The sequence below is a fragment of the Camelus dromedarius genome, chromosome 24 (genome assembly GCF_036321535.1).
Source record: "Camelus dromedarius isolate mCamDro1 chromosome 24, mCamDro1.pat, whole genome shotgun sequence".
Taxonomy (NCBI): domain Eukaryota; kingdom Metazoa; phylum Chordata; class Mammalia; order Artiodactyla; family Camelidae; genus Camelus; species Camelus dromedarius.
This window is the reverse complement of record NC_087459.1, coordinates 13,152,513-13,165,107: the sequence shown is the minus strand read 5'-3', so window position 1 is coordinate 13,165,107 and position 12,595 is coordinate 13,152,513. Positions and strand designations below refer to the sequence as shown.

Sequence of the window (12,595 nt, the reverse complement as noted above, 5' to 3'; positions counted from 1 at the left end):
TTCCAAGGCTGCTAGGAAAGCCTGCCTCTCTTCCTGAAGCAGATGGATGGAGATAGCCCGTCCATCTGTCAGTCTCAAAATCACTCCTTAAAATAGTGGATGCTCTGGGCCAGCCCCAGCGGGTTCTCTCGCTGCCCAGGTTCTGACTACGGGACGCTGCTTCCTCCATCCCTCGCGCCTCTGCCCCTTCCTGAATCCATTTTTAACTGATTCCCTATGTTGCTCTCTTCCCCAGCCGACTTCTCCCTCTGGGAGGACATTGGAGGCACAGGCATCCATAGTCCCTCAATTCCAGTCCCAGGAGCTGGTGGCTGTGCCAACACACTTCCCTCCACGCATTTCTCTGGCTGTCGGCTTCTGTCTCTCTCCCAAATGTACTGGGGAGAGGAAAGTTTTATTGTTTTTATTGTTTTTATCCTGGAAGGATGTGTCACCATTGCACAATCATCTGAGCAAGGGAAAACAAAGGCCTTTGGAGTCATGCAGACCTGGGTTCGAGTCCCCACACAAATTTGGTGACTTAAAACAACAGGAATTTTTTCTCTCACAGCTCTGGAAACCAGAGGTCTGAAATCAAGGTGTTGGCATGGGTGGTTCCTCCTGGAGTCTCTAGGGGAGACTCCGGACCAGGCCCCTCTCCTGGCTTCAAGTGGCTGTCATCGGTTCTTAGTGTCCTTGGCTTGTAGACACATCAGTTCAATCTCTGCCTCCTTCTCCACGTGGCCTTCTTCCTGTGCCTCTGATCGCCCTCTCCTGTCTCATTAGTGAGGACACTGGCCATTGAGTTAGGTGTCATCCTGAAGCTGGGATGATCTCACTTACAGATCCTTAATTACATCCCCAAGACCCTAATTCTGAATAAGGTTGCCTTCTGAGTTTCTGAGTGGACGTTTCTCTGGGGGCCATGGGTCAGCGCACTGCGGTGACCTCGGGCAAGTCACCTCAGTTTGCTGTACTTCCCTCATCTGTAGAGTGAGGGTGGGGCCAGTGCCCAGGTCAAGGGGCCGAGGTGGGAGCTGAGCGGGTCACCACACCCAGGCGCTCAGGGCGGGCCCGAGGCGTGGTGAGTGCTCGGAGGTGGGGGCTGCTGGGGGCACTGCGGGCGCGCAGCTCCTCCTTTCTTCTCGTTCCTAAGCTTTATGGTCATAATGGTTTCCTCAAGAGCAATAAAGATTATCTTTACATTGGTTTTTTGGCAAGATGAGGGGACCGTTACACATACTCATAGCACAGACATAAGCAGGACGGAAGTGGGTGGAATGAAAGTAGGTCTCTCCCGTGTCCTGGTTCTCAGTCCCTTGGACCCTCTCCTCAGGGACAACCAGTGTTGGCTGTGTCAAGGGTAGCTTGACAATATATACAACATACGCAAGTATTTGAAGATGGATGTGTGTGTGTGTGTGTGTACCTATACATATGTATATATGCACTTGTGTGCATGTCTGTTTGTGTGAAAATACATCCCTCTTTTTAAAACATAAACACTCTATCGTCTAGCCTTTTATTTTTTAGCTTAGTGTATCTCAGATTGTTCTGCATCCGTCCGTGAAGATCTGCCTGGTTCTTTTAATGGCTGATTCTGTGGCCAGGTCGTACCAGGTTTTAAATACCAGAATGTGGTTAATGAGTCTTCAGTTGATGGACCCGTAACGTGGATTCCTTTCTGGTCTTTCGCTTTTGCTGATATTTTTGCGGTGACCAACTTGAGTGTCTGTCCTTGGGCACATGTGTGGGTGTTTCTGATGTGGATGTTTCTCGAGGGTGGTAAAGCAGCCAGGAATGGGAGCAGAAATTGGGGGATGTAGGGAATCAGTAAGCTGGAATGGAAGGTGGGACTTTGTGGTGATGGAGGGTTCTGATGCCGAAGGAGGGCACCCCCTCTCTCTGTCCTGTTTGTTCCTGTGTCCCTTTTCCCTGCAAGGGCCTCCCCTCCTTTGGTCCTCAGCTCAGAGGTCAGACTTGCCTGAGTGAAGCCTCCCCCGACCCCCTGAACATGCCTCCTGTGGGCAGCTGTGGCCAGTGCTGCCAGCTCAAGGTGAGGGTGAGGAAGAGGAATTAAATGGCTTTTCCACCTTTTGTCCTGAGGATCTGGCTCAACCAGGGAACCAGAATTTCCATCTGTTACCTGAGGGAAAGGAGAGAGATTGATTGGAGGTGGGCATAGGATCCATGGAACTTGTCCAGTCATCTCACTCATCTTATCCTGGGGTGGACCAGATCTTCTTTATGTAATGTAGGTCTCCCTCCCACCTCCAGATATGGTCATTACTGCCCTCTCTGGCCCCCATTGATGATAGGGATGGTCTTCTCCAGTCCCATCCATCTGCCCGTCCGTTCATCCATCCATCCATCCTCCCTCCAATCCTTCCATCTATCCTCCTATCCATCCATCCATCCATCCTCCCATCCTCCCATCCATCCATCCTCCCATCCATCCACCCACCCATCCATCCATCCAATAAATATAACTGAGCACCAACTATACACCAGGTACTTGAGATACAACGTTAAACAAAACCGACAAGCCCACTCTTCCCCAGTAAAGTTTGCTTCCTAGTGCAGGGAGACAAACACATGAGGTCATTCCAGATGGGTCTAGTGGTGTGAAGGAAATAAACAAATTGCCTGAGTGCCCAGAGGTTGTGGCATGCATCCCTGTGGACAGAGAGTTAGAAAAGCCCTCTCTGGAAGTGGAAGCCCCTGAGATGACGGGAAGGCATCACCCTTGGCAAGAACTGGGGAGAGAGGTCTTCCCAGGCAAAGGCCCTGGACGAGAAGAGTGTGTTCTCTGTGGGAAGCAGGTGCCTGTGTAGGAGCTGAGTAGGGATAACGAGAGAAGGGTGCCAATGAGGCGGCTGGGTGGAAGAGCTCATGGTCCATGGTGGGGAGATTCGGGGCCACGGGGACTCCCCAGCTGGTTTTGGCCAGGGTGTGGCTGATCCAACTGTTTTAAGAAGATTCTTCTACTACAATGCAATGCCACCTAATTGTGAAGGTAGATGCCACTCCAATGGAGAGGAAGTCTTGGCTAGTGTTAAAGGCTCACCCTAAAATTTCACAATTAGCAAGCACATTGTGCTGCACTTGGTGATTGGTGTCATTTTTTCTTTAAAGAGCTAGGTACATAGTCAGAAGATACTAACTCAGTTTAGAAGTGATCAGTAACATCTGCTTAATCATGTTTAATCTCACGGTGCCCTCAGCATCCATCAGGGTTCTCCGGTGGTAAGCAACAGAGACCTTAACTAGGAAAGGAATTTGTGGAGGAGTATTGGGGAGCTCACAGATGGGGTGGGATGAGTGGGAGCCAGCCTCAGGAGATGTCAGAAATTGGGGTTGCTTGAGTTTTGGAGGCAGGAAGTGAGGCCCCCTCAGGGCTCTGCCCACCCTGCTGTGCTTTCCTGTCCTTGATCCAGCTCAGAGTTTTAGCTCAGAGAATCTGATTGAGGTAGCCTGGGAAACGTTGTTGCCTCTTGGCTGGAAAGCTTGTGGGTCAGTCCTACCAAGACTGTACATGGTGGCAGGGTCGGAGCAGGGGACGAGTCTCCTTTAGGAACACAGGATGCTCTTCCGGGAAGAAGAGGGAATTAATGGTGGTTTGTCAAACCAAAAATAGTCACTACCCCATATTCCAGTTAAAGAAACTGAGGCATGGAGAGGTTAAGAATACTCACCGGAGGCCACAGAGCTGGGAAGTGGCCAAGTGGAACCCCAGTCTGTCTGGATCCAAAGTCTGTATCCAAATCTAGGCAGAGTGGGTCTCCTGGGAACCTCCCAGACCTGGTGGGGCTGGGATGCTCACTGCCTCCTGAATGAGTCAGACTCCAGCATCTTTCTGGGGCTGCCTCTGGGACTTTGGGGTAGGAAGAAGTATCTAAAAGAGCCCTGCTGCCCTCTCGGGCTTGGCTTGTCCTTGTACCCTGGGCAATGAGCCCAGCTGGCCCCTTGTCGCCCCTGGTGGGGCCAGCATGTAGGGGCTTAAATGGGAGGTCCAGGAGGCACCATGTTCAGACCCTCAGCTCAGAGTTAACTCTAACTCATGGCTCTTCTTCTCTTTCTGTTCTCAGATCGGGAGGACCAGTCCATTCTCTGCACGTAAGTGAAGCTGCTTTTTCTTCTATTTTTCTGGAGTTGCAATCCAACCTATCAAAGGAAAAAGTCCTTGAGAACAGAGCTGTGTGATTCGTTGGCCATTCCATGCACCCCACCCTGCACCTGGCACAGTGTAGGTGCTCACTGAATATTTGTTGAACAGATGTTCTGCGGAGGCAGGCATCTCTGGTGCCGTCTTATTCTACACTGCCTCCCTTTTTAAAACTAGCATTTATTGAGCACTTACTGTGTGCCAGGCCCTGAACTAGATATTTTACAGACAGGATTGCATCTAAAGTGCATTAACAGCTCTGTGAAGGTAGATGCCACCTCCATTGGAGAGGAAGTCTTGGCTTGTATTAAACGGTCCCCCGAAAACGTCACAATTTGCAACCACGTTGTGCTGCCCTTGGTGATCGGTGTCATTTTTCTTTGAAGAGCTGGGTACATAGTCAGAAGATATTAACTCAGTTTAGAATCATTCAGAGAATTTTCAGTATTCAGGGAAACCCCTCATGTGGTGGAAGAACACAGGCATCCCTTGGAGATATTGTGGGCTTGGTTCCAGCCACTGCAAGGAAGCGAGTAACGCAATCCAGTGAGTCACACGAGTTTTTTGGCTTCCCAGTGCATAGAATAGTTATGCTTACACCATACTGTAGTCTAGTAAGTGTGCAATAGCATTGTGTCTTAAAAAAAAACAATGGACACACCTTAATTAAAAAATGCCTTATTGCTAAAAAGTGCTGTCATCTGTCCCTTCGGCAAGCTGTAATCTTTTAGCAATAGTAGCATCAAAGATCCCTGATCACAGATCATCTTGACAAACATAATAATAATGAAAAAGTTTGAAATATTGCAAGAATTACAAAAATGTGATGCAGAGACACAAAGAGAGCAAATGCCGTTGGAAAAATGGCCCCAATAGACTTGCTTGACACAGGGTTGCCACAAACCTTCAATTTGTAAAAAAAGCACAATATCTGTGAAATGCAGTAAAGCAAAGTGCAATAAAATGAGGTCTGCCTGCAGTCGACCCCCAAAGAGCTCCGCCTCCTAGTCACCAGAACCTGTGAATATGTCAGGGGATGTGGCAGAGGGGAATGAAGGTTGCAGTGGCATTAAGGTTGCTAATCAGTTGACCTTAGAATAGAGAGAGGATCCTAGATTATCCAGGTTGGCCGAGTGTAACCACAGGGTCCTTACAAGTGAAAGAGGGAGGCAGAGGAGGAGTTGGAGGGGGGGGTGCAATATGAGAAGAATTTGACCCACCATTGCTGACTCTGAAGATGGAGGAAGCCGAACGTGAGAACAGTTTCTAGAAGCTGGAAAAGGCAAGGACATGAACTCTCCCCTAGCGCTCCCGGAAAGAAACACAGCTCAGCTGACACCTTGGTTTTAGCCTAGTATGATCCGTGTCAGACTTCTGCCCTCCAGAGCTGTAAGATCATCACTTCGTGTTGTTTTAAGCCACTAAATTTGTGTAATTTGTTACAGCAGCAGTGGGAAACTAATACACCCTCCATCCTTCCTTCCTTCTTAACCCCTGTTCCTACCCCTAACGTTAGCAAACAGCTCGGCTGGTTATGGCCAACGTGAGTTGTGTGTGTCAGGGGTGGTCATGGCCGTTATAGGTCGGGTTCGGCACTGGGGTCTCAAACTGTGCATGTAGCTTAGGAGAAACCAATCACCTGATCTAGTGCAGGTGAGGGGACCACCATCCACCCAATGAATGTGTTCCAGAGTGAGGAGAGAACAGACATCGGACTCCGCCCAGCCCTCCGCTGGGCTCGTTCCCCTGTGCCCTGACGGCGTGAGCATCTTGCCTCACCGAGCACGCTCCCTCTCCTGTGTTGTCCGTATCGTACACTCGGGATCCCCGCGTCTAGTTGGCATGTATACATAGAGGCTGCTTTGGAGGGACGTTGCGTACAGTCCCAGGTGTGTTGCTTTTAGGATGTTTTAAGGAATTTTTTCAATTTTACCTTTCTGTGAATTTGTTGACTTACACACGGGTGGTCCCCAGCCTCCATATCAAATGTGACTCCACTTCTCTGTGGGTCTAGGTTCATCCATTTAAGTGTGGCCTCGGGGTTGTCCATCAAGCATGTCACTGAAAGGCTGTTTAGGGTGGGGTTTGTTAAAAGCCAGACTATCCAGGTTTCAATCCTGGCTCTGCCTTTTACTAGCTTGTAGCTTCAGGTACGGAATTTAACCTCTTCATGGCTCCACATTCTCACAATAAAGTAGGGAAATGGGGATGATAATAATGGTACTTAATTCATAGAGTTGTGAGGTTTAAATGAATACTTATGTGTATAAGGATAAGTATATGTGTGTATATATCTGTATATACACACACATACTCATTTATATATATATAATGTATACAGATATATATGTACACACATACTCATATATATGGCTAAGATGTACATCTGACTAAGAACCAAGCCCTGTAAGCTAGATATTCGTATGTCATGACTAACATGTGTCCTGGCAGAGGAGAGATAAGAACCCACTGCTCAAGTCTAGTCACCTCATTTTTATAGAGGAGGAAATCAGAGAGGTTGTGAGATTTTCCCAGAGGCACACAGCAAGTTTTTGTCCACCTGGAGCTAAATTTCTCAAGGCCAGTTGGAGGGCTCAACCTTATCTGTTGGCTTTCATAAATGAGGCGGCCACAGCCCCACCGGCCCCTGTCCCACCGTGGACTGTGGACATTGGAGTGAGGAATGGCTGACATCTTTTGTATTTAGTGCATCGGTTTGGAGGAAATGGTTTGCAGCCCGTCCACACTGGCTCAGCCACTTATGGGGTAAGAGCTGATACCTGAGTAATGAGAGGGAGTCAGTCCCAGGGAGAATTTGGGGGAGATTCAGGTCGGGGAACAGCAAGGGCAAAGGCCCTCAGGTGGGAACCACTTGTGTTTTGAGGGGCAGGGACGGTCCAAGGGGCTGGTGCACAGGAGGAAGGTAGAGGGTAGGAGGAAGTGGTTGGCGACACTGTCATGTAGAGCCTTGCAGGCAGGGGTGAGCGTTTGGACAGGAGGTAGCACAGATCTTTCTGATCATTCAGGGAGGCCAGCATGCCGCTTGGGGACAGACACTGATGTTCTCAGAGTCTGGGAGGCCTGAGAGTCACCTGGAAACAGTGCTCCTCCCCTGCACCCCGGCTTGGGTTGCTTGGACTCAGCAGCAGGAGATGCAAGTGTTGGGTGGTTCTCCTGTCCAGGGGAGGCGACTCAGGCCAACAGATGCCTTCCGTCATTCTCCCCTGGGGCCAGCACTGACTCTTGGAGAACCGCAGGCTTCCCAGGGGTCTGCCTTGTGTGCTTCACCATGGCCTGTGTCTGCTCCCAACCAGGCCTGCTGCTTCGACCCCACCTCCTCTTATCCCTTCCACCTTGTTTATGAAAAAGAAGAAATACTTTCTGGCAAAGGCCCGCAGGATTTTTAAAGGTGTTTTTGATAACAGAGCACAATGTCAAAGGGGTGCAGTAACCTCAGGAGAGCAGCAGCTGTGGTTTGCTGGCGAGGCCGTGGAGGCACAGATCTTGGTTTGCTTTCCCACATTGCTGCATACTAGCTGTCTGTTCTTGGGCAAGTTGGTTAAGCCTCCAAGCCTCAGTCTCCTCATCTGTAGAATGGGGATATTGGTTGTACCCATTTCCCAGGGTTGTTGGGAGAATTGAAGGAGCCATGTAAGGGGGAACTGAACACAGCTTTGGCACAGAAGGGGTACCTGTAATAATCCCCTAGGTTTCTGACCCGTCGGTGCAGGCCCTGTGGTAGGAAAACTTCTGAGGTTACCTGGCGGCTACAGGGGTTAATAAGAAGCCCCCACCCCAGTCTTGGCTCCAGAGCAGCCTGGGCTGGGAGTAAGCCCACCCTGGGGTCAGGGTCCTCAGACTGTTTGCCGGCTCTCCTGGCTGAGGAATTAAAGTGATGGGGGCATTTAGGTCCCTTTCGCTCCTAAGCAATGCTGTGACAGCACTTGGAAGCCCTAGCAAGGTGACACAAGGACATTTTGGCTCCAGGACAGACCAGGTTTTCATTTTGGAGGTGGTTGGTGTCCGAGACAGAAAAGGACAGAGTCCTGGTCTCAGCTCTGCCATATTCTCCTGAGATGCCCTACAGAAAGCCACTTATGCTTTCTGAGCCTCAGTTTCTTCATCTATAAAATGGACAACTGCACCTGCCTCACAGGGAAGTTGTGAGGAATGAGTGAGTGAATTCATAAAAAGCACTTAGCACGGTGCCTGATGATGTGTTAATGCTCAGTGAACATAGTTGTTATAAGTTATATTTGAAACTTCCACTCAGCCCTCAGCCATGCTAAGTGAAACCAAGGAAGAAAGTATGGGGTAACAATGCATAGTAGCTATTAATACTGGCTTCTGTTAAACTATGATTATTTTATCTTAATGCATTTTTAGGCATGGCCAGTGAATCTACAGCTGGCTGTTTAGAGGTAATCATTTTATCCCCAGACCAGGATCTACACGTGCAAATGCCCAGAAGAACCTGGCAGGTAATAGAAAGAAGTGAAGTGGGCCAGGAGTGGCAATAGGGAGTGGTGGAGACTGTGGCAAATTGGGAAGTACACATCTATTTAAGGGAGCAGCTGTGATTCTGCCACAGACAACTTATCCCATGGGAGAATGTTGACCCAGTGTTACTAGAGTTGCTTGGGTTTGTCCCTCCCCAATAGAAGCCAGAACTCTGGATTTCATAAATGCAATGGTTGCATTCTCCTTGGTTTTTCTACCCAGCAGTATATCTTAAAGTGCATTCTGTCTGATCATATATAGATCAATGTCCCTCCTTGTAGTGGCTGGAAATGCTGTATTTTATTTAACCAACCCCTGTTGATCAAAATTTTGGTTGTTTTCACACTTAAAAAAACATGTAACTATACATAAAGATATAAATATGTACACATGCACAATTGAACATCATTATTCACTGATTTAATATTTGCAGATTTACCTACTGGTAAAATTTATTCGTAACCCCTCATCGAATACTCATGGGGCTTTCGTGGTCACTTTAGGCCATGTACAGTGCTAAAATCTGGGTCACCAGACACACATGTTTTCAGCTGGGAGGGAACAAGCTGACATTCAACCTCCTTGTTTTAGCTTGGACTGTAAATAAGTGTCCTCTTTGTGGATTATTTAGTGCCACGCTTTTTGCATTTTTTGTACCTTTTTTTGTTTGTTTGTTTAGTGATTCCACTGTTTAAAATGGCCCCGAAGCATAGTGCGGAAGTGCTGTCTAGCTTTCCTAAGCACAGATGTCTCGGATGTGCCTCATGGAGAAAATACATGTATCAGATAAGCTTCCCCCAGACCTGAGGTCCACTGCTGTCATCCATGAGTTCAATGCTAATGAATCAACAATATATATTAATTCAAGTGTCATTAAACAGAAATACACGTAAAACAAAGTGATTCTACTGTGATTGGTTGATGAAAATGTTGGGACCAGAAGCTGGAAGGAACCTATCCATGTATTTCCCCCGGGAGCAATGATGGTTCAGTGATCACTAATTCAGTGTCTGCAGCGACTTTACAGAACATAACCACTGTGAACAAGTGACTGTGTGTGTGTATCACGCACATATACACACCCAAACGTATATATTTTTAACTTCTAACTGGTATTTAACATTTCCTTCCATTAAAAACAATGTCTATACGTCAATCAAAAAAAGAAGAAAAAGTTAACAAATCCCATTATTCACAGACTTATTGACAGTATTAACAGATAGTAACAATAACCACTTTGTTTCTAGACTTTTGTGACTGCAACTTTCCCTGCACGTTTAGAGTTGTGAATGACAGGTTCTGAGTTCAGGTGCTAAGGAATTCTAATTGCTGTAGTCTTGAAAACGGAGTCTCTTATCTGCTTTTCAGAAGCATTTTCTAGCTTTTTTCTCCCAAATATTTTTTTACAGCAAACTCCATAAGGTCAGGAGGACAGATTCTGGCAACAAATACTTACTTTGTGCCAACTGGCACCAGGCAGGTGCTAGGCCTGGGAGTCCTGGTGGTGAACCAGATAAATAGGAATTTCAGGTGGCGATGGGTGCTGGGAAGACAATGAAATGCAGAGAGAAGGTCTGTAAAAATCGTAATAAGTTTGGGGCTGAGATGTATATACACACATATACATAGAAAACTGGGAAACACTAAAACAAGAAAATTATTAATTCTAGGGGAATTAAATATTAATTCTAGGGGAATTTTATGGGAAATCAACATTTGATGCTCAAGGATGATCCGGAATGAGTGATATAGTGCTGTTTAGGTGTGTGGATATAAATGCTAATACAATCTGACAACTTGGTTTCCTAGTCTTTTCTGGTGTCCAGGGGCCACTGACATTCCTTGACTTATGGCCTTTCTCTCCATCTTCAAAGCCAGCATTATAGCATCTTCTAATCTCTATCTCTGCCCCCCAACCCCACCTCCCTCTTATAAGGACTCTTGTGATTGTACTGGGTCCCCAGGATGATCCCAGATAATTATCCCATCTCTGGATCTTTACCTTAAAAAGTCTCTTTTCCCCTATAAGGCATTCACTGATTCCTGAGATTAGGATGTGGGCATCTTTAGGGGGTGACGCATGAGATCAGAGAGAGGTGGGTGGGGTCTTCTAGGCCCTGCGGAGGAGTTTGAACTTTAATCTAAAATGGACAGGAAAGCGCTGAAACATTTCAGCCAGAGGTTGGCAAACTCTGACCCATGGGCCAAACTTGTCTATTCTTTTTTTTATTGGAATATAGCCACACCCATGTGTTTACACATTTGCTTTTGTGCTGTAAAGGCAGAGCTGAGTAGTTAGGACTACTCAGTAGTTAGTAGTTAGGACAGAATTCAAAACCCACCAAGCCTAAAATATTTACTATCTTTCCCTTTACAGAAATGGTTTGCTGACTCCTGGCTTAAACAATGGAAAAATGTTACATTTTAGTGATAGTATGAATATTGAAGATACTGATATAAACAGAATATATGAGCATTAGGGGAGAAATGGTTGTAAAAGTAACAGTAGCTAACATTTTTGTGTACCTGGCATTGTTCTAAGTGTTTTATATATCCACTCATTTAATCCTCATAGCAATCATAGAAGTGCTTTTATTATACCCACTTTATAAATAAGGAAACTGAGGCACAAAAGTAGTTAAATGATTTGCCCATGGTCGTATACAGGTAACTGGCAGAGCAGGGATTTGAACTCAGACAGTCTGGCCCTGAAGCCCATTAGTGCTGTTCTGCTGATTGATGCTGCTGGGGGCAAAGGCACTGCTTTTGCCTGAGGAGTTGGAGGTAGTATTCAAAATAGAGGCAGTGCTTAACTGGGCTTTGCTGGATGAATAGGAGTTGGACAGTACAAATGCCAGAGGACTTTGCTGGCTTCAGGGGTGGGAATCACATGAGGACTGAACAACTCTTGAGATTCAGAGACAGTTTGGCTTTGCTACCAAGGGTAGACCACAGGCTGAAATGGACTCGGAAGCGGTGTTCAACCCTGGGAGCCAGGACCAGCTAAATGATTTGTAAACTTATGCAAAATGAAAATGCTGAACCTCTTGTACAAAGATTATGAAGAATTCCAAGGTAGCAATTTCAGAGCATTAAATCAAGCACAGGGCCCTCCCACGGGCCACACCCACGAAGTTCGCCCTGCTGGGGGCTGAGGGACTAAGCAGCCAATGGGTAGCTCCTTCCAGGCTCTGGGGCTGGACTAATTAAAAGGACTTGGCAGTGGGATAATTACAAGGTCAGGAGGCCATACATGGTCATGAGTCCAGATCTTTCCCTGGTATGAGGGAGCTGGGCACCAAGCCCCTAAGAAACAGGACAGAGGTTTAAGGTGCTCAGACTAGGAAGACATCTTCATCCCCAGAGTCTGGGGGTCAGAAAAGCAAAGATATTAATTTTCTGAAGCAGCCCTGGGCACATCAATCTGCAGACGCCCATGATCCTGGAGCTTGGGTTGTTTTCTTTGGCTGAACATCCCAGGACAATTTATTTTTATCAATAAAGCTTGGAAACAGTTGGGCCAAGCAGCCACGGGAGGAGAAGCAGATTCCCAGAGTTTGCGTCCCACTTCCCCCCCCTTGCAAAATGGTCATGCCTGTGTCTCTGCGGTGAAAGGGAGGAGGTGGGAGAGGCGGAAGGCAGAGGTAGAAAGTGAGGAAATCACTGTGGGAAAGGAGAGGGGCTGTGGTGATTCAGGGACGCTGTGTGCACTGCTGTCCTACTGTTGGCTTGGACCTGAATGGGCCAGCTATGTAGATGATTTCCCATACTCAGATTTTCTCTTCTTGCTCTGAGAAGAACCTGGCCTCTTCAGTTTGGGGTAATGTCTAGCAAGTGTTTAGATATTAGCCTGATTGAAGTAATTCATACTAAGGTGTGATTGACCAAGTGGCTTGGTTCATTGGTTCCTGGTCACATTTTCAAAAAGCCTATTAAGGCAAGTGAAGACTC

General features: G+C 47.2%; 1 protein-coding gene across 4 annotated transcripts in view; it reads left to right on the top strand.

Moving 5' to 3' along the window:
* The window catches only part of MYH11 (myosin heavy chain 11), a 106,704-nt gene that overhangs the window by 36,797 nt on the left and 57,312 nt on the right, over positions 1–12,595 (top strand). For all 4 annotated transcript variants that reach the window (XM_010982607.3, XM_031433154.2, XM_031433158.2 and 1 more), the window contains exon 4: positions 4,068–4,095. In XM_010982607.3, the coding sequence (XP_010980909.2) occupies positions 4,068–4,095 (28 nt within the window). The remainder of the gene's footprint in view (positions 1–4,067; positions 4,096–12,595) is intronic.